The sequence below is a fragment of the Stomoxys calcitrans genome, chromosome 4 (assembly GCF_963082655.1).
Source record: "Stomoxys calcitrans chromosome 4, idStoCalc2.1, whole genome shotgun sequence".
Taxonomy (NCBI): Eukaryota; Metazoa; Arthropoda; class Insecta; order Diptera; family Muscidae; genus Stomoxys; species Stomoxys calcitrans.
Window position 1 is genome coordinate 165,763,485 of NC_081555.1, and position 22,734 is coordinate 165,786,218.

Here is a 22,734-nt window from a genome sequence, read left to right on the forward strand (position 1 = left end):
CTTCGAAAGCAGCGTGCTGCATTCGCACATAAATGTGTCAGAGTTGAGTGTCAACTGAATAAAAAGCGTTGGCGCTTTATTTAAATGGAAGCGCAAGGTTCTTACGATCGGCTAGTGCGATAATGGGATGTTTACACGTCATAAGTATAATAGGTGTATGCAAGTAGCCAGGATTCACTATTGGTGTAGGGTTAGTTGTAACACATGATACACGAACTTAAAGGTGTGGTCATGCGAACAGCTGAGTATAATTCTTTTAATTTGAAAAATTTCCTAATGGCAAACATTGATGTGTGTGACTCTCACCGGTGGGTGAACAAACAAATAACTTATTAATTTCTCTGGGCCAGAAATCAGAATTATTAAACTTTTTCTTCTTCTAACCTCGGCAGACATACTGCTGCCCAGCCGGCATTTGACAAACAATCCACCAGAGTTGCACAGAAAAATTTTGTTGTTGGGCAAATGTTCTTGTACCATAGACATAACCTAAAAATGAGAGCAAAAGTTGATTTTTATGGATACAAATTGCTAAAGTTGTGAAAACAATTTAATTTTGGGTTGCTTACTTTCAACTGACAACAAAAACAGCTGATTTCTTTATGCCTTTGTCAGAAGGAATAGTGCACCACTCTAATCGAAAAAATAACAGTGCTATTATGAAAAGTGATATTCATGTGTTAGTTTCATTCGTATACCACTATATGTGCAACTTTAACAAGAGCAAAATTTGACATGTCTAGGACAATAACACGTAGTGTGTTGTACATTAAGGGACAGGGGCAAACTTCTCACACATCAATAAGTGCTGTCCGATTCAAGTTTTAGCTGAATGATAGGGGCCTATTTGTAATAGCCGAGTCCGAAAGTCGTGACGCAGTGCAACACCTCTTTTGGGAGAAGATTTTACATGGCTTCTATGCATGGCATTGTACCCCAGAAATGCCCAAGCATTAAAAGAGGAAACCCACAGGTGAACATTTTTCTGATGTTCTCGCCAGGATTCGAGCCCAGGCGTTCAGCGTCGTAGATGGATATGGTAATCTCTGCACTACGGTGGCTGACATAAAAAACCGGTTAATCGGCATCAAAATCCGGTTTTGTGCATTTTTCGAAAAACCGATTTTGGTAGAGACAAGACATTGCAAAATAAATAATCTCAATTTAAGGGAAGCAAATCCAGGACTACTAGGCTACGCTTCATTTGATTTAAATGACGTTCAGCGTCGTAGATGGATATGGTAATCTCTTCCCTACGGTGGCTGACATAAAAAACCAGTTAATCGGCATCAAAATCCGGTTTTGAGCATTTTTCGAAAAACCGATTTCGGTAGAGACAATACATTGCAAAATAAATAATCTCAATTTAAGGGAAGCAAATCCAGGACTATTAGGCTACGCTTCATTTGATTTAAATGACGCCCCACTCATATTTCTCAACATGTACAGATGTTCACTTACCGTAAAAAGGATTTTTCGTGGTATTAAAATAAATCCTGTGCGAACCAGACAGCGTCATTAAGTGTTGACATACGTGAAGTATTGTTTCTAAATAATTGTGGAATTTGTTTCCAGAGTTGCATTTTGCAACGCAACGCTGAAAAATAAAGCTCTGTTTTAAGCTGAGTATTCTGTTCAGCTCTTCAGACGCCTCTACTGACTTCGACTTTTCGGCCTAAAGCGTAGTATCGACCAAGATATATTAATTTTCAGGTAGTGGCAGTTGCCCAACAACAAAATATTGTGTGCGCTATCTATCAAAATCAGTTATTACTGCAACTCTGAATTTGTGTATATTACTAGTTCCCGCCATTTTTCGTTATTTGTGTTATGGTTCTTAACTTCAATACACACACAACCAAAACTGGTTGGCAGATAGTGCACTTTACGAGAATAAATTGTACTGAGCTATTTACGGTACACTGTCTGGTAATTATGTCATGTTACCGACTTCATCACAGCGAAAATGCCTATTAAATTATTGCGAAATCCGACAGACTCTTTTCTATGTCAGAACAACCAAGACAACAGTGTTGAAGCAGGGTTTATTTGACTCATTTCGTGAGCATTTAATTACATTTGCAATTAAAATTGTGCGAAATTTATCCTGATGCAACGACACGTCGCTACAATTTTGTTCATAGAACTCAGTACCACTTGTACGGAATGTGTTCGCTTTATCTTCACCACCATTTTTTATAGTGTTATTGGCAGTTGTTTGCGTGAAGTTGGTGGCAGTTGCCCAACATCAAAATATTGAGTGCACTATCAGTTAAAATCAGTCACATGTAGATATGTGGCAGCACTGAATGACGCTCATTTTCAGGCGTCAGGAATGGAATGCCGCCTAAATGGAATGAGCGCGTTTAACTTTCGTCGTGGAGCGTTGCCTTGCAAAAATTCAATTACCCAAAAATTCTACAAAATGAAAGCGGAAAGGTTAAAAAATGTTCACTTGAAAGCGAGCTTCATTCTGTGTTGCGGCACGTAATGCTGAGTATTCTGTTCAGCTTTTCAGGCGGAATGCTGTCAAACTCCATATAAAAAAAACGACGGCGAAACGCTGGAGGAAAATACTTTTCTTCTCTTTCTATAATTTTTTTTTGCTTTTCAATAACTGCCAAGTAAGGATTCAAATTTGTGTGTAAACTGTAATCGGAGAGAAAACGTAAACAATGAATGAATGTAAAAAGAGAACAAGTCGTCATCCTCAATGCCAAGTACTGCTAAAAATTTAAAAAAATTGTATGTCGGCTGATCGCTTGGCTTAACCTTATTTAGTGAATCCTGCATATACATATAATTAATCTGATTTTTGTTGATGAATAACCTCTATCGATTACCGTTTACAAAGAAATGTGTAATCATTAATTGACAGATATTGAAAAACACGTTCTATGACAAATAAGGTTATGAAATGAGAAAATAAAGTATAAAAACTAAATAAAATCGAAGAAACGGAAAAATCGATGTACCGTTTTAGGCAAAAGCTGTAATCAACACGTACACACGATGAGTACGATGCACGTTAACTCTGCTTTAAACAGAGTTTACATGGCACATGGTGAAAACAAAGGTGTTTTCGTCACCTGTACACATAACCATTAGTCATGCCTGAGAAATCAAAATCATTTGTGTTGATTACAGCTTTTGCCTAAAAAAGTACATAGATTTTTTCTTTTCTTTGATTTTATTTAATTTTTAATTTTTTACTTCTCATTTCTTAACCTTATATGTCACATAACGTGTTTTTCAATATCTGTGAATTAATGAGTACACATTTCTTTGTAAACGGTAAACGCCATTCATCGAAAAAATCAATTGATTTCGATTTTTCAGGCATGACTGATGGTTATGTGTACATGTGACGAGACACCTCTTTTTTTCACCAAACTATTACAATGACCATACATCAGATGTGCCATGTAAACTCTACTTAAGGTTAAGAAGTGAGAAGTAAACTATGAAAAATTAAGTAAAATCAAAGAAAATGAAAAATCGATGTACCTTTTTTGGTAAAAGCTGTAATCAACACGTACACAATGAGTACGATCATTATGTGCCATGTTAACTCAGCTTTAAATCCGTCCTGAGACAAAAGTTGATGATTCGGTGCCATAATCGATTGTTAGGCCTCATATTTTCGACTACAATTGTCGATTTAATAATCGATTAGTCGAACATCGAGTTTCAGACGCGCCAATTTTTTTTTGTACAAATACACACCCCACAAATCATTCGAATCAAATTTCATGAGGTCTCAAACAAAGAATATTTTCATAAATCTCTCGTATGGCTAAAATCCATTGTCTTAAAAGTTTGAAAATTAATTTAATGAAAATTCCTAAGTGAAAAATTTAAAAATTTCCCAACGTATTTTTGCCATCGTGTGAGTAGATGTGTGTGTGTGTGGATGCGTGTGCTTTCATTGAAAGAATTGGTATGTGTACATGAGCTCTAAGTTGAGAGTAGTTATAAATTAAATTCAGTAGCCAAATTTTTAATTCAAATAATAAAAAGGTGAAATTTACATGTTCTGGTTGAGTAATGCATATTTGGTTAAATATTTTACCTACTTATTTCACCAGTTAGGCTTTGCTTTGGAATTTCTTTGAGAGTTTAAAAGTAATTGTTCTCTCTCTCTCTCCAAATGAAATATTATAAGGGTGATTTTTGTTGTTTACCTTTGTCATTATTTGTGAAGATTCTCTCAATCTCAGTGAGACAATCAGACAGCCAGCTGCATTATTCTTTCTATTTCTAACATTAAAATATTGAAAATCAAAGGAATAAAACTACACAATTTAATCTTTCGTTCGTATAATAGAAAAAGGTTTTTTTTTATTATTTGGCAGCGGCTGCCGTGTCTTATTAAACAACTACGTCGCCATACCCGGCTGGTTTGGCAGTTTATTGCCTTTATGCAATTTCATCGCCAGCATGGAAGGTTAGTTTTTTCACATTCCTCCGTCTGGAATATAGTTTATTTTTCTTTATTTTTGATTTTTACTCCTTCCCACAGCCCATGCCGCCAATTCCCTTGCTGAAGTTCGTGAAGTTTTGGATAAGTATCTGGAACTGTTTCAGCAAAACAGCAGCATTGACTTCAAGTACCATTTGGCACCAAACAGTGTGGTTGATTGGTATGGACGTACCGTGCGTGGAGCTAACAAAATTCATGATTACTTAAGGTAGGTCGTGGAAAACTGTCAATTTCACAATGAAGTCAAAAATGGACATGAAACAACTGTTCAAGCTTCTAATTTCATGGCTACTAGGTTATTTTTTTCTCCCAATTTGTTACCTAAATTGCACTAAAATGGTTAAGAAAGGTTCTATTCCAAACGACACACAAATCCAAATTATGCGGTTGTAGTGTAAAAATTGCCAGCTCATATTAAACTCGTCTAATTTTAGTTACATTACACATCTTAAAACTACAGCTGGGTAATCCACACTACAACTGTTGTTGTAGCTACATTTTCGTGTGGAAGTGACGATCTTCGTCAAGTTCCTGTAGGTTAATCGTCGTCAAGCTCCTGTAGGTGAGCAAGTTTGTTCCGGTCCAAAGCTTTTTCTTAGCTCGCAGCTAAGCTTTTCGTGACAGCAAGGCACACCACAGATATTGGACCTCAATGTGCCAGCCTGTGTGGTGCTCACAACTATCTCATAGGCATTCAGTATTTATGCAACAGCCAGTGCCGCCCGGCATTTCACTGAGACTCACCGCTCGATACCGCTGAATGTCCGCGACTGCTATTGCAGCTACTCCGTATAAGCATTCCACTATCCGCAACCCATCACCACACCACAAAGATTGGACCTCAATGTGCCAGTGCTCACAACTATCTCATAGGCGGCACTCAGTATTTATGCAACAGCCAGTGCCGCCCGGCCTCTTGCACAGACTTCGCTCGTCACCACTAATTGTTTGCGACTGCTGACTGTTGTAGCAGTTTGTTGTACACTGAGGCGGCAGCCCTTGCCGATGAAGGACTCCATTGGGTCAATCCGTTACTTAAAACCGGCCGCCATGGGATTGCACCGATATGGTCTTTTAAGGTTGTTGTTATAGCCATGGTTTTGGCCGGAGGTTCTATTTGATATATCCATAGGGATACAAAATAAAATTTTGACAACATTAAGTAATACATAGGTTCCATATATACCGTCCGTTTAATATTCTCTCAAATATGCATAGAATCTGTTGTAGCAGCAGTTTGTTGTACACTGAGGCGGCATCTCTGCCGACGAATTTTCACAATTCAGTTTTTATGGATACCCGGATATAGCCGTAAATCACAACGATGTCGGAATTTACCTCCAATACCCCACAAAGACCTAAGGCTAGGTTAGATTAGGTTAGGTTGAAAAGATGGTACATATTGAGTTGCCCAAAAAGTAATTGCGGATTTTTTAAAAGAAAGTAAATGCATTTTTAATAAAACTTAGAATGAACTTTAATCAAATATACTTTTTTACACTTTTTTTCTAAAGCAAGCTAAAAGTAACAGCTGATAACTGACAGAAGAAATAATGCAATTACAGAGTCACAAGCTGTGAAAAAATTTGTCAACGCCGACTATATGAAAAATCCGCAATTACTTTTTGGGCAACCCAATATATTAATCCGCGCCATGCCACTATGTACACCAAAGCCAGTAATCGGATTATTGTGCGCTTAAAAAACTTTAAAGTAACCTCTAAAAAGAATATTTTAAGTTAGGAATTCCGTGCTACTTACAACAAATACAAATTTTGACCATGAACATTCCACTAAGAAACAGGGGCAAACTTCTCACATACAGGGTGGCTGATGAAAGCCGCTACCAAAAAAAAATGTAATAACTTTTTTTCTATTTAATAATAATAATTTAATAATTAATTTAATTAATTAATTAATTAATTTAATTAATAATAATTTAATAATTAATTTAATAATTTAATTTAACATGAATAAAAGAAAAATGTATTCCATACACCGAAAAAAAAATGTAGCAATATTCATCATTGTAGCAATATTCATCAGCCACCCTGTATAAATGAGTGCATTCCGATTCAAGTTTAAGCTCAATGATAAGGGCCCTCCTTTTATAGCCGAGTCCGATCGGCATGCCGCAGTGTGAAACCTCTTTGGAGAGAAGTTTTACTTGGCATAGTATCTCATAAATGTTACCAGCATTAGGAGGGGAAAACCACCGCCAACAATTTTTTCTAATGTCTCGCCAGTACTCGAACCCAGGCGTTCAGCATCATAGGCGGACATTCTAACCTCTGCGCTACGGTGGCCTCCCCGTGCTACCAACAAAATCCCTTATTGTTTTCAATACCACTCCCCTTAGTTGGTTCATGTCCGATATTGTGTCTCCTCCTAAGTGCCGTTATCTGTTAGACGCGAAAGCTGGGCAGTGACAAAGGAAATGCTGCAACGTCGCATCCTCATCCCCGCATGCCCTACACATGCTATCACTTGCTGCACCGTTTTTACCTAAGTGAGCTCGTAGTCCTATGTGTACCGTTATGATACCAATAGCTATACTGACCTCCTTCTTACTTCCTTTCAGTAATAGCCTCGTCTTGTCACGATCCGGATCCCCCCATAGGATTTTCGCCGTCCTACCGATCGTTTCGCTGTTCCACAATGTTAACCAAGTTTATTGATGGCAGTCCTCTTGCCTTCACCACCAAATCGTCTGCCCTTTCATTTCCCCTTACTCCATTATGGCCCGGCACCCAAACGATGCGGATTTTGCCATCCTCAGAGAAGGATGGCAAGACTGTTTGTGACCTTACCGTCCTGGTTTATTGCCCTTATGGCAATTTTACTGTCGTAAAGATGTTCACACTCGACTTCCTCGCGTTAGCACTACACCACTTCACACATTCCGTGATCGCTCGGGTCTCCGCCTGCAGGATCGTAATATGGTCAAACAGTCTAAAACAGATCTCAATCCCTAGGTTCTCAATGTAGACCCCCCAGGACCACTCTGTTCTCCAGCTTGGATCCATCCGTGTAACATGATCTGCCAGATGGCAATCAATCCAAGACTGTGCCTCGCACTCGACTTCAAGGTTCATTTTAGGTATCCGATCGGAAATCTCTTTCTTTCCTTCCAGGTTTCCTATCTTCCCCTCTATTATACCGAAATGGTATATAATGGCTATTAATCGAAAGACAACATGTTCTCTGAACCTGTTGTATGGTCCTTATGTTGCACTTTTTCCTCCACAGCAGTCCAGCAAACTACTGAGGCGTATTGGTCTAATCAGTCTCCTGTAGAGCCAGTAGACTATCCTCGGATTCGGGCTCCATTTCGAGTCTAGGCCCGTCTATATAGTGCCCAACATATGTGAGCCCTCTCAGTACGCTCCTGAATGTGACACTTCCAATTCAGTTTACTGTCCAAGATTACATCAAAGTATTTGACCTTGTCAGATATCGAAATCGTCTATTGAGGAAACGTGGTTAGTTAAATTGGCCCACCTTCGTCTTCCTCGTGAACAGGCACGTCCCATGATAAAAGGTGGGCAATACAGGCTTGGCATGCAATAAACGGACGCCATCTCTACTCACTATCACCTATTGTGAATACAACGCCTTGGTTCCACAACAGGCGTTTACGCCGCAACATAATCACAATGGTCTGTAGGCTTCGTTTTAGCCACATAAGGACGAGACGGCACTTACACAAAGTAAACATACTGTACACAGATTGCAGCGATTGCAGCGAGATACAATCTATCGATCACCTGACATTTCAATGCCCGAGAATCAACCAACGGCAAAGAGAACTTCTCAACTAGACCCTGTTGAGCCATGGTATCGGAGGACGAACCCTCAGTGACACTCTCAGAAAAGACAACGACAAGGTCTATGTACGCCAATACAAATTTTATGTCGATAACAACATTTTGATATGAACATATAAGTTCGCACAACTAGCGTACCCCATAAGAGGGACAGCATAGACTTAGTGTCTCATCGACAGCAGACATATGGTGTTGGTTTTGACACATACGTCAATATGGGAAGAAGATAATTTAATAGGCATTTTGGCTGTTAATGAAGTCAGTACTAGGCTTTTGGTAAAACCCGCACAAGTGTTGCTAACACCTCCGAAAATTTTTTGATGTTTGAACCCAGGCGTACGGCGTCCTAGGTGGTTATGCTGACATCTGAGCTACGGTGGCACCCGTCTTCATTATAGATACGCCAAACAACCTGAGTAAACCAATCAAACCTTTGGTCCTTTTTTGAAGAAAATATCCTTTTTTGATTCTTTTTTTTTAATGCCATCTTTTCGACCCTTTTCAAAAAATCTCTTCAACAAATCTCTCTATTCAAGGTTTGGAATCCTTGAATAGATTCCGGTTTCACGACATAGTGCTAACTTGGGCAAGCACTATGTTGGGTTAGCACTCTCTTCTTGTAATCTCTTCTTATATATTCACATATTTCTCACTTTTTATACCCTGTTTGTAACTACTCGAAATATTCGTCTGAGACCCCATTAAGTATATATATTCTTGATCGTCGCGACATTTTATGTCGATCTAGCCATGTCCGTCCTTCGTCCGTCCGTCTGTCTGTCGAAAGCACGCTAACTTCCGAAGGAGTAAAGCTAGCCGCTTGAAATTTTGCACAAATACTTCTTATTAATGTAGGTCGGTTGGTATTGTAAATGGTCCATATCGGTCCATGTTTTGATATAGCTGCCATATAAACCGATTTTGGGTCTTGACTTCTTGAGCCTCTAGAGTGCGCAATTCTTATCCGATTGGAATGAAATTTTGCACGACGTGATTTGTTATGATATCCAACAAATGTGCCAAGCATGGTTCAAGTCGGTCCATAACCTGATATAGCTGTCATATAAACCGATCTTGGGTCTTGACTTCTTGAGCCTCTAGAGTGCGCAATTCTTATCCGATTAGAATGAAATTTTGCACGACGTGTTTTGTTATGATATCCAACAACTGTGCTAAGTATGGTTCAAATCGGTCTATAACCTGATATAGCTGCCATATAAACCGATCTTGGGTCTTGACTTCTTGAGCCTCTAGTGTGCGCAATTCTTATCCGATTGGAATGAAATTTGTCACAACGTGTTTTGTTATTATATGCAATAACTTTGCCAAGCATGGTTCAAATCGGTCCATAACCTGATATAGCTGTCATATAAACCGATCTTGGGTTTTGACTTCTTGAGCCTCTAGAGGGCACAATTCTTATCCGATTTGAATGAATTTTTGCACGAAGTATTTCGTTATGATATTCAACAACTGTGCCAATTAAGGTTCAAATCGGTTCATAACCTGATGTAGCTGCCATATAAACCGATCTGGGATCTTGACTTCTTGAGCCTCTAGAGGTCGCAATTCTTATCCGATTGGAATGAAAATTTGCACGACGTGTTTTGTTATGATATCCAACAACTGTGCTAAGTATGGTTCAAATCGGTCTATAATCTGATATAGCTGCCATATAAACCGATCTTGGGTCTTGACTTCTTGAGCCTCTAGTGTGCGCAATTCTTATCCGATTTGATTTTTGCATTTTTGATTTTTGCACGAAGTATTTCGTTATGATTTTCAACAACTGTGCAAAGTATGGTTGAAATCGGTTCATACCCTGATGTAGCTGCCATATAAACCGATCTGGGATCTTGACTTCTTGAGCCTCTAGAGGTCGCAATTATTATCCGATTTGCCTGAAATTTTGTACGACAGATCCTCTCATGACCATCAACATACGTGTTTATTATGGTCTGAATCGGTCTATAGCCTGATACAGCTCCCATATAAATCGATCTCTCTATTTTACTTCCTAAGCCCCCAATGGGCGCAATTATTATTCGAATTGGCTGACATTTTACACAGGTCTCCAACATATAATTTAATTGTGGTCCAAACCGGACCATATCTTGATATCGCTCTTATATCCTTTGTTGCCTAAGAAGAGATGCCGGGAAAAGAACTCGACAAATGCGATCCATGGTGGAGGGTATATAAGATTCGTCCCGGCCGAACTTAGCACGCTTTTACTTGTTTCTGGGTCAGATTGGCCACCAAGTGGAAAAATCGCACAGAGAAATCAATGAATAGGAGTTTTTTAAATATACGTTTTTTTTATCAGCTGACACGAAAACGAAACGTAAAATTTTGTTTTTACCGAATTCTACATTCCGATTACGGTCGACCGACGTTCGGTAATCATTTGTATGTGTATTCATAAGCCAAAATAAATCAGCTGATACGTTATCCTGCATTTACGCTACGTTTACGAGCGCATAACCAGGTCTTAAAAGACCCAACTTTATTTATTATTATTATTATTAATCATTTTCAAGACGATAATAATTTAACTTCATTTAGTACTCTTCAACTTAAAATCCTCTTGAAAATGATTAACGAGAGTATTGTATAAATATTTTACATATTAGTGATTATAATAGACTTTTTTTTGTTGCATTAAAGGGATAGATGCCAACTTTCTTGGGTATATTGTAAATTTGAAGCAACCTCTCAAGTTTTTCATTCAAAATTATCCATTGTAATATTTGTATCATCGGGCATTACCTTCACTTTGTTGATTCATGTAGTCTTGGCGTTGTCGTCCTTCAAGTCCTTCTTTCATTTGGATAATCTCGTTCGTTTGAAAAGTCGGTTTGATTGCTCTTAATCTGGACTTCCATTCGCTGAATTTGGCTTTGCAATTTAATTTTGTCTATGGAAAGTTGCACGCTATTTGATATTTCCTTCTCCAATTGTGCGGTTATGCTCTTCAACTTTTGCTCCATGCCAAGAAAACTTTTGTTGTCATTATGCAAGTTAACATTTCCTTGCCTGAATTCCTTGAGAGTTGCAATTTCTCCGAGCTTTGAGGCAAGCTCCTTAGATTTGTACTCATTATCCCGGGCTAATTGTCTATTTTCTTGTTGCAACAATCTAAGGCGTTCCTGGTAATGCGAAGATTGTGCTTCAAAATCAAGCAACTGAGTTTCAGTGTTATTGGAATGCGCCATTAGTATGGCTTTTAACGATTCCTGCAATGCAGATATCTCGCTGGCCTTTAGGACAAGTTGCTCTTTTCTTTGCTCATTCTCAACGATTAAACGTTCATTGTCCTGAGTTAAAAGTTTAACTCTTTGTTCTGCTTTTGAATACTGGGCGTGTAGTTGCAAGAATTCTTCCTCATAATTGGCAAGTTCTGAAATTCTTTGCTCAAGTTTTTTTCTTTGGTGTTGTTCAAGTGAGTATTGCTTTACAAGGGTCATGCAATTTAATTCTGCATCCCGCAATTGTACTTGCAGTTCAAAATGTTTCGTCAGGGTGGAGTTTAGTTTCGCAAGCAGATCTACATCTGGATCACTGGGAGCAGATGCTGCAGATGGGGTAGATGCTGCAGATGGGGCAGATGCTGCTAGTTCTTCGTTTAATACCAGATTTATTCTACATGCTGTAGGATTCTCATGCCGACACTGGAAACAGCTGTTTTCCCTAAAATTTTTTTTTTTTTTGAAAATCATAGCACAGGAGAATTATTTATAAAACTTAAAAAAACACTCACCGCGAGAGCCACTCCTGCAGGCATGGAAAGTGATATAGATGACCACAATTGGTGACGTGAATTTCATCAGTATCTTGCAAATTTGCCTTACATTTCAGGCACATCAGTTTAAGAGCAGGCATGTTGTTGTAGTGACTGTTAGTCAAGAAGTGATGTGCATAACCTAAGGTTTAATTAACTATTAGTCATATTCAACCGCAAATCATTCCAAGAATTCGATAAGAATATGTATGTATGTTATTTTCGACAATTATAACCAAGTAAATGCGAGGGCTGCTATATAAGTTTCTGGCCTGTTAAAAAAATTCACATTTTTATCGTTAAAAGCTGCGATCAAACCAATTGCGGAAGCACTTTTTTCACACCGACTTGAGACACCTCCAAAACATGGTTTGTGAATGCATCAACTGCTTTTTGTAGGGACGCATTTTTAACTCACCCCGATTGAGACACCTTCAAAACATGGTTAACGAACGCATCAACAGCGTTTACTCAAGACGCATTTTTATCTTAATGTGCGTGAAAAAAAAAAGTCATTGGATATCAAGTCAGGGCTGTAAGACGGATTCGACCTTTAGGCCGATCAAAATGGCGCTGGTTTGAGTCGATGTGTTTGAGCTCGCATTCTCCTTACGGACAATGAATCACAATCATATTGTGATGTACCACTCAGAACTGACCGCCCTACGTTGTTCAAGCGGAACAATCGTCACATGATTAGTTTTTCCAACCATTTGCTTCGCAATACTTCTTCCACGAGTAACTTCCTTTGGATTTGGCTCGACTCCGAAGGCCCACACAGATGATTGTTGCTTTGTTTTGGGCACATAGGTATAGATCCACGATTCGCCACCTGTACCGATCTTATAAACGTATTTCGAAACACCGCGATCGTTTTTTTTTTTAATTTAATTTCTTCGCATTAACCGACACGAGCCTTTTTTGAGCGATTGTCAAATTTATTTTTATTTTTTTTTTTTAATTTGTTTCCTTTCATACAATGCGAAGCCATCAGGCCTATAAATAATCGCACTATGCATAAGACGTACTTTTTCTAACATAAGTTAAAAAACTACTCAATTAGTTGTGCAGGACGAGAACGAATCTTTTTTACGGCAAGGTGTATGCTGGTGAAAGAGACGCCCAAGTATGCCTCTATCTCGTGGTATGTCAATTTTTTTTGTCAAATGATGATCGTACGTTCAAAGTACGGCCAGTACTGGCCTGGCAACACTTGCTGTTGCCCAGGCCAGAAACTTAAAGCACCACTCGTACATTTTTATATTATTGGCTTGTATAAGAAGACAAACAACTCACAATGAAGTTAAGTGCTCGAAATACACTGGTAGACTGGTTTAGAAAATATTTTCTTCGCTAAGTAGACAACAATATTGTTGGGGGAATTTCCCTTTATTCTGTTATCAACAACATTTTAAACCGTGCTATATATACATGTATGAAGCTGGAGAGATCTATTGTTTGGGGAAATAACTTCTGCAGTTATTTGCAAATATCACTAAAAGATTTTTATGTCCGAGTCAAAACAGTGTGCCACAGGGCGACCCCGCTTTTGAGGAGAAGTTTTTGCATGGCCTAACACCTTCCAAATGCCGACAGCATTTGCAGGGGATAACCACCGACTGGAATGTCCATCCACAGTTCCAGCTATAGCAAAGCCCCATGTTGCTCAATTAGATAGCCCAGCTACTCATATCCCTGCCATTAAGTCACAACCACCAAGTGACGGAGAAGTCCAACGTTAGCCACCCCCCCCCACCAGTTGTAGCAACAACGACCCCAGTTCATCAACATAACGTCCGCTATGCACTATCTATAGCAAACGCAATCTCGATGACACCAGCATACTTGCAAGGTTTTCCAGAGTTTTATCCGCTACACATCGTTCAAATTTTATAGCTGCAATGGTTGTTGCCACATTCACAGGGGGATTAACTGCTCTGGCCGTATTGCGCATACGCGTCGGAATCCTCGATCCTTCGATCATACCTGCTCATCCTTTACAGCCTAGGCAGCACATATTACCACGAATAAGCCAAACAAGTAAAAGCGTACTAAGTTCGGCCGGTCTGAATTTTAGATACCCTCCGCCTTGGATCGCATTTGTAATGTTTTTTGCCCGGTAATTTCTAAATAAGATACTTTTATTTCCTACAAGTTTTTCTAAACTTTTGGCATCAAGATATAATCATTTTTTGGTATTTTCCTAAAGGGGAGGATTTTTAAATGCAAAATTGATGCATTTTTATAACAAACCACCCCGCAATCTTAAAACCAATATGGGTAATTTTATTTACTAAATTTCTAAAGTTTCCACAATCCCGCCTATTTTCCCCCTTTTTTATATGAATTAAAGCTTTAAATGGTCTATATATCCTAGCCGACTTTCAACTTGTATTTTTTTCTTAGCGTTAAAAAGCTGAAACAGGCCCGCTCCGATGCGCCTTCTTATTCTTTATATGGAACAAAATTCACATTTGAATATTTATGTTCGACAATTAAAGAGCTTTTGGCCCCATGATCATAGCATGATCGTCAAATATGTATGTCCGATTTAGGGGTATTTTCAAGGATGAGGTGGTCCCTCAAACACTCAAACACTTAGCCCTGAAAAAAAATGTCAGCATCGTGCTCTACTCTTAAATACCACTTTTATACCCACCACCGAAGGATGGGGGTATATTCATTTTGTCATTCCGTTTGCAATACATCGAAATATCAATTTTCGACCCTATAAAGTATATATATTCTTGATCAGCGTAAAAATCTAAGACGATCTAGACATGTCCGTCCGTCTGTCTGTCTGTTGAAATCACGCTACAGTCTTTAAAAATAGAGATATTGAGCTGAAACTTTGCACAGATTCTTTTTTGTCCGTAAGCAGGTTAAGTTCGAAGATGGGCTATATCGGACTATATCTTGATATAGCCCCCTTATAAACCGATCCGCCGATTTAGGGTCTTAGGCCCATAAAAGCCACATTTACTATCCGATTTTGCTGAAATTTGGGACAGTGTTAGTTGTGTTAGGCCCTTTGACATACTTTGTCAATTTGGCCCAAATCGTTCCAGATTTGGATATAGCTGCCATATAGACCGATCCTCCGATTTAGGTCATCGGCCCATTAAAGCCACATTTATTATACGATTTTGCTGAAATTTGGGACAGTGAGTTGTGTTAGGCCCTTCGACATCATTCGTCAATTTGGCCATAAAAGGTGCATTTATTGTCCGATGTCGCCGAAATTTGGGACAGTGAGTTGTGTTAGGACCTTCGTCCTCCTTTTTCAATTTGCCCCAAATCGGATCAGATTTGGATATAGCTGCCATATAGACTGATCCCTCGATTTAAGGTTTTGGGCCCATAAAAGGCGTATTTATTATCCGATGCCGCCGAAATTTGGGACCGTGAGTTATGTTACGCACCTTGACATACTTCTGCAATATGGCACAGATCGGTCCAGATTTGGACATAGCTACCATATAGACTGATCTCTCGGTTTTGGGGCCATAAAAGCCACATTTATTATCCAATTTTGCCGAAATTTGGGACAGTGAGTTGTGTTAAGATCTTCGTCATCCTTCTTCAATTTGGTTCAGATCGGATCATATTTGTTTATAGCTGCCGTATAGACTGATCCCTCGATTTAAGTTTTTGGACCCATTTGGGTACATTTATTGTCCGATGTGCCGAAATTTTGGGACAGAGTTAAGTTAAGCCTCTCCACATATTTCTGCAATTTGTTCCAGATCGATCAAGATTTGCATATAGCTGCCATATAGACCGGTATCTCGAATTAAAGTCTTGGCCCCAAAAAGGGCGCATTTATAATCCGATTTAACTGAAATTTAACACAATGACTTATGTTAGGCTTTTCGACATCCATGTTGTATATGGTTCAGATCGGTTTATTTTTAGATATAGCTACTAAAAAGACCAATATTTTGTTATACACAATTGAACAATGAGTTATACTTTTTGGTATTTGGTCCAAATCGGAACATATTTCGATATAAATGCTTTGGGGTATGCATAAGGTATGGAATTTTCAACGGATTTTGATGAAAGTTGGTTTACATATATACCCGAGGCGGTGGGTATCCAAAGTTCGGCCCGGCCGAAACTAACGCCTTTTTACTTGTTTAAACCCCATATTGCCATAGGTTTAAGGGGAGTTTATGGGATGATTCGTCCCCCGAACACTTGATCCCAAAATTGGTTATAAAATTCGTTTTCTAATCTCAAATACATTTCATTTGAGTCACATATTGGCATGGTGGGTAAATTTGTTGTTGTTCTTCTTATAGTAGTGTGCTGTACACTGAGGCGGCAGCCCTTTCCGATGAAAGACTCCATCGGGTCTATTCGGTAGGAACAATCGGCTGCCATGGGATTGTGGTAAATCTGTATTCTATGGGTGGTGTTTTGTGGAAGGGGCGGTCCCAAATTTGGATGTCAGTTTAGTATTTTACTCCCAAATACCTTTATTTAAGCCTCATATTGCGAAGGTCAGTAAATAATTGCTGTTTGTTGGGTGTTTTGGGGAAGGGGTAGGCCTCCCGACACTTGGTCCCGAAAGTTGGTATCAATTTCGAGCTCTACTCCCCAATACTTTTCATTTGAGCCCCTCATTGACATAGTGGGTAAATATGCCCGATTTAGGGGTGTTTTGGGCAGTGGGGTGGTCCCTCAAACACTTAGCCCTGAAAATAAATCAGCATCTTGCTCTACTTTCAAATATTATTTATTTGAACCCCATATTGCCATTGTCCTCAAAATTCGATATCATATCCGTTTACTAATCTCGAATACCTAACATTTAAGCCCCCTATTTCAAAAGTCAGCAAATATAGCCGTGGTCGGCAAACATGAGCGGTTTCTGAAGTGTTCTGGGGGATGGGGCGGCCACTCAGTGACTTGACCCTGAAAATATATATCAGATTCGTGTTCTACTCCAAAATACCTCTTATTTAAGCCCCATATTGCAATGGTCAGCAAATACATCCCATTTGGGTGGTGTTAAGGGGTGGGACAATTTTATTTGAGACCTATGTTGGTATAGTTGTAAATTTGTCCTCTTTGGGACGTTTTTGGGGAGGGGCGACCCCCCAAACACTTCAACCAACATTTTGATGCCAGATTCGTATGCTACACTCAAATTCCTTTTATTTGAGCCCCATATAGCCGTGGTCGTCAGTAAATAAGTCCTGTTTGGGTGGTGTTTTAGGGAAGGGATGAATCACCAGAAACTTGCAGCAGACATTTCTATTGCCTCCCCTGATCTCCTGAGTGATATATCCTGGCAAGCCGTCATTTCTTTGGGATCAGACCACCTCCCCACAATAATCACCATCGACCGACAACCCGCCTTCATAACCTTTGAACGCCGAACGTTCAGCAATCCAAAGAAGGCGATTGCTACGGATTCAGAGAGCACACTCATGGTGGCCGTCTGTACGTACCGGATTGACCCGATGCAGTTCTTCATTGGCAAGGACTGCCACCTCAGTGTACAACACATTTGCGACAACAACAACAACAAATCGGCGCTTCAGCGAGTTTAAATCTCGCCTTTAATGTGCTAGTTGCTGAGAGGATATTCCGAGACATCTTTAACACAGCGGGCGCTCGCTTCATACCAGCCGGTCGAACGCAATTTCTCCACGCAGGCAGTGGTACATACAGGCAAGCGTGATGGTATTCATTGCTCTGACCCCACTAACCCCAGAATCATCGAGCGGAATCTGGAAATAAACAGGTTAGTCCACAAACATAAGCGGAATTAGCGACCGGTCTACTGTTAAGTCACTCCCGAACCCAGGAAGAAGGGATGAGAGGACCTCAGTCACTTTTGGCGATGTAACTGAGTGTCAAGGCTAGGAGGAGAGCCATCCGTCGAATTCGCATAGCTGCATAGCATAACAACTGCTTTGCATTGCGGCACTGGCTAGCTGTGACCACCACACAGTCTGGAACATTGAGCTCCAATTTTTGTTCATTGCTGTCACGAGAAGCCTAGTTGCAAGCTACCGGTCGCGTCCACAGGTTGCGGATAGTGGAATGCTCCATACGGAGATGCAACGGCAGTCGCGTACAATCAGCGGTATCGAGCGGAGAGTCTCAGTGAGAGGCCGGGCGGCACCGGTTCTTGCACAAATACTAAGTAGCTATGATGCTCGATATGACAAGGCGAATTTTTGGCGCCTTTAAATAACCAATGACCAACCTGTTCCCGTGGCGATCGGTCCTTTGGACCGGAACGAGATTGCTCACCTACAACAACTGCTTTGCATGATATCACCACACATATTTGCCGTTGCTCCAATCAATCCAGACCATGTTCAAAGACGGTCCACGTGTTCGAAACGTGCTAAACTATTTGAGGACATCGCCAACACGTGCCCTAGCCTGGACTGAAATGCTGGCAAACGAATAATTTGTGTGGTCGCCAATCGTTTGTGGAATTTGGAGAATCCCAGGCACTTTTTAACTTCTACCATGAGGTGCAAGATGAGCAGAATGTAAAAGTCGATGGAGTAACGAATCCGGCCATTAAATATCCCAAAATACGTAGTCTCACATTTGACAGCTCTTACACATTCTCCTCACATGCCACTGCTCTTTGCGATAAGGTCAGAAGTAGAAACAAGGTTCTCAACTCAGTTGCCGGAAGCACTTGGAGTGCTGTCAAAGAATCCTTGGTGATCTCGGACAAAGCAAGTGGCCGGTTTGTGATAAGTTATGCATAGCTTGTGCGGTTTTGTCAGCTTTATGACACGCGGTGGAGTAATATTCAGATCTGTCAGAATGCCGCTCTTCGAACTGCAATGGGCTGTCACCGCAGTTCTCGCGTGGACCACCTCCATCAGGGGATAAAGCCCCGATCAGTGCGAAGACATAACTACATGCTGTCTAAGCAATACCTTTTGGGTTGTTATCGCAGAGACCATCCAAATCATCATCTTGTGGACAGATATCCACTGCCCAGAAGCCTTAAGGTAGATCTACAAGATCTAGAGCGTGAGGTTCAAGAAAGAACCGGATGCGGTAATTTGCTATCGGGTGAATGTAGTCCTTGGAGAACAACCGCCTCCCATTTTTACCTGAAGAAATTGACCTCCCCAGCAAACCAGAGTGGTTCTGGCTCAATTACATTTCGGCAGATGCAGCCGTCTCAACTCCTACAGAGCAAGGATTGATACCGACGTGCAAGATGTATGTACCAATTGTAACCAGAACCGCACGATACACGTCACCTGTTTAACTGCACAGCCAGACCCACTCGAGAACTGAGATCCCTGTGGACGCACCCCATCTTAGTCGCAAAGTTCCTGGGTCTTGACACTCAACAGAATCAAGCAGACGAAAGATAGGACACAACAAACTGCTACAACAACAACTTCAGTTCTCACGTGGACCCCCTTAATCAGGAGTGCGAAGTCAGTGAATAATATCGGTCGCCATTGGGTTATTTTGATACATAAACTCTTATGCGGCGGCATATCAATTGGGGTTAGACTAAATTCATGCAGTCATGGTAGCAGATGCAGTGAATAGCAACCCGGTAATTGTGGTCCTTGGAGAACGACCGCCTCCCATTGCACCTGAAGAAAATGACCTCCCCCAGCAAATCAGGGTAGTTTTGGTTCAATTACGTTCTGACAGATGCAGTCGCCTCAACTCCTACAGAACAAACATTGATGGCAACGTGCAGAATGTGTGTCCCGCTGGGACCACATGACAGGCGTCATCTGTTTAACTGCACAGCCAGCCCCACTCAACTTAGACCCAGATCCCTCTAGACGCACCCCACCTTTGTACAGAGTTTCTGGATATTTCTGGATATACAACAGAATCAAGCAGATAAAAAGATAGAACACAACACACCGCAACACCAACAGCAAAGTTTTTTAGTGAAAGCCTTACATTAACATTCTATCAGTGCATCTTTTTGTACCAGTATAGTTTCGGCCGGGACTATATTTCATCAAGCTGTTATTTTTGTTTTCCTTGAGTTATAAATTCTCTGTTGCACATTTACTAAATTCTATAAAAATTATTGCAAATCTTTGCAGGCATGAAGTTATCAATCAATACGAACACGTTGAGTTTCTGGAACCGGAGGCATGCAGTCCCATCGAAACCAAAACCAGTCATATGCGAACGTAAATAATTTTTTTTGTCATCGGCGCATTTAAATTTGATCTCATATTGTGCTTATTTTTCCACAGAAAAGTTATCTCCACCAAACCCATTGATCATGTACACCCGATTAATCGACTACCAGATATGGTACCATTGAAATCCTATGCTGATAGTGATGTTGAGGATAATGATCATTTACCCATATCGTCTTCACGTTTACTCCATGTTGCTGGTGGCCTCAAGCAGACCCCCGAAAAATGTACCAGTACATTAACCTTGGCGGATTTGACGCCACCTTCAAGTGCTGTAAAGGAAAAAGAATCATGTTCAAGAGAAACAGATGAGGAAACAGGAGGAAACAACAATGATGATGACAGCAAGGTAACACGTAGACAACGATTGAAACGCACACATACGGGTCACTTTAGCTATTTAAAACGTTTACCCACTGCTCCATCTACAAGTAAGAGGGCCAAGGATGTGGCCGGTGGTATACGAACTCTTCTGGATGATTCGTCAAGTGAGGAAGATGAGTTGGAAGTCATGGAGGCTTTATATACACCCCTAAGATATTTGGAAGTCAAAGGGGTTATACGTATACAACCCAAAGCTGGCGGCGGAAAACAACGAAGTGCTCTTTGGCGTGATCGCTCACAGCTAGAGACACGTATACGCATATCGTATCGTCGAAAACTGGAAGATAATCAATTGCAATTTGCTTTAATAATTTATGAATCGTTAAATGCAGCCGTTCCAACCACACCTACGCGTCGAAATTTAATGTCTCACTTTTCCTTAACAGTTGATGAGGCAGAATCGGCATCAGCCACCCTAGAAGGGCAGCAAATTGAAGAAACAGTTATAGAACCAATTTTAACGGTTCCAGCAATGACCGTCATGACGCCAGAGAGCACCAATTTGTTTGGCAGCGAAGAAGATCCCTTGCAAGAGGAAAGTTCATTGGAGGCTTTGTCGGTGGCCAATCTACGTACACCCACAAAATTTACCCATACCCCGCCAGCAACACCGAAACGTAAGCCACGCTCTCTAATGGGCACCGCATCGGGTTTGAAGCGCTTGCATAATTCACCACAACAGGCACCGACACCCAAGCGTAGCGCTGCTCGCAGTTTAAGACTGTGATGGTTTTCCTTTCTCCGATCTTTGAATTTTGGTCTCCGCAATCCATTTATAGATATCATGAGCCATTTATAGGCCTATGAGTGGCTATCTCTTTTAGAATGATTAGACTATATATTTTTAAATACATTTTTAATAATTGTAGTTCATGGCTTAGACATTACAAGTTTCGTAAGGGTGTTTTCTTTCGGGAGACTTTAAATTTTCAACAATTTCAACTATGAGAAAATATCTTAACATTCTTTTTTTTTAATTATTTTTTTCCCACTGAGTTGTGGGAAGTTTTCACTTTTACATTTTTTTTGATTTGGGATATTTTTTAGAGCAGACTTTTAGGCTTTATAAAGGAGTGGGTTTGCAACTCTTTTATAGACTCTAATAATTACTAAGCTTAACATTTGTGTAGGGTGATCCTATCGAATTTTTAATGTTAATAAAATTTCGTTAACATTTTTTTAAGAAAAGGAAATTTCAACAAACTTTTTTTTATTATAAAAAATTTTTTATTACAAAAATTTTGTTTTATATTCTGTTTTCAGAAAAAATTTCGTGGAAATTTTGTTTTCAGAAACAATTTCATTGAAATTTTGTCTTAGAGGTAAATTTTTTTTAAATTTTGTCTTAGAGGTAAATTTTTTTTTAAATTTTGTCTTCAGGGTTATTTTTTTTTTTAATTTATCCCTAGAGAAAATTTTCATTCGAATTTCGTCATTAGTGTTTCCGAACAAGCAACATCCTTTTTAAAACTTGTAATTTTAAACCATGGCAAAATTTAAAGTTAGCACAAAACCCAGTAGGTTTTCCAATATTCCTTATAATCTAACACTCACTATACTACCTAGAGATGGCAAAATATCGATGGCACTATCGATACGTGGATATTTAATTTTTGACTGACTATCGATTAATATTTTTTCGATGGATACTATCGAAAAAGTTGAATTTTTTGCAAATTTAAACAAAAAAAAGCGATCCGACACCTAATGTATCCTTTAAGATACATTCGGCCCATAGAGGGCGCAATTTTCATCCGACATGGACATTAACAATAGTATCGATATTTAATATTAAAACTATCGAAAATATCGAATGTTGCGATTATCGATGGTTTGATAGCTCTAATATCGATGGCACTATCGATACTATGGATATTTAATTTTTTGACTGACTTTCGATTAATATTTTTCCGATGGATACTATCGAAAAAGTTAAATTTTTTGCAAATTTAAACAAAAATAAGCGATCCGACACCTAATGTATCCTTTAAGATACATTTCGCCTATAGGAGACGCAATTTTTATTCGACATGGACATTAACGACAGTATCGATACTATCGATATTTATTATTAAAGCCATCGAA

At 39.7% G+C, this 22,734-nt stretch overlaps 1 protein-coding gene across 1 annotated transcript; it reads left to right on the forward strand.

Annotated features, from left to right (window-relative positions):
- Window positions 1–3,676: 3,676 nt before the first annotated feature.
- LOC106088660 (uncharacterized) lies at window positions 3,677–21,434 on the forward strand. The gene is made up of 5 exons (XM_059368010.1): window positions 3,677–3,889; window positions 4,356–4,447; window positions 4,523–4,691; window positions 20,164–20,253; window positions 20,320–21,434. Exons 2-5 carry the CDS (start codon window positions 4,441–4,443, stop codon window positions 21,374–21,376), a joined length of 1,323 nt encoding a protein of 440 aa, XP_059223993.1. The 5' UTR covers window positions 3,677–3,889; window positions 4,356–4,440; the 3' UTR covers window positions 21,377–21,434.
- Window positions 21,435–22,734: the final 1,300 nt, after the last annotated feature.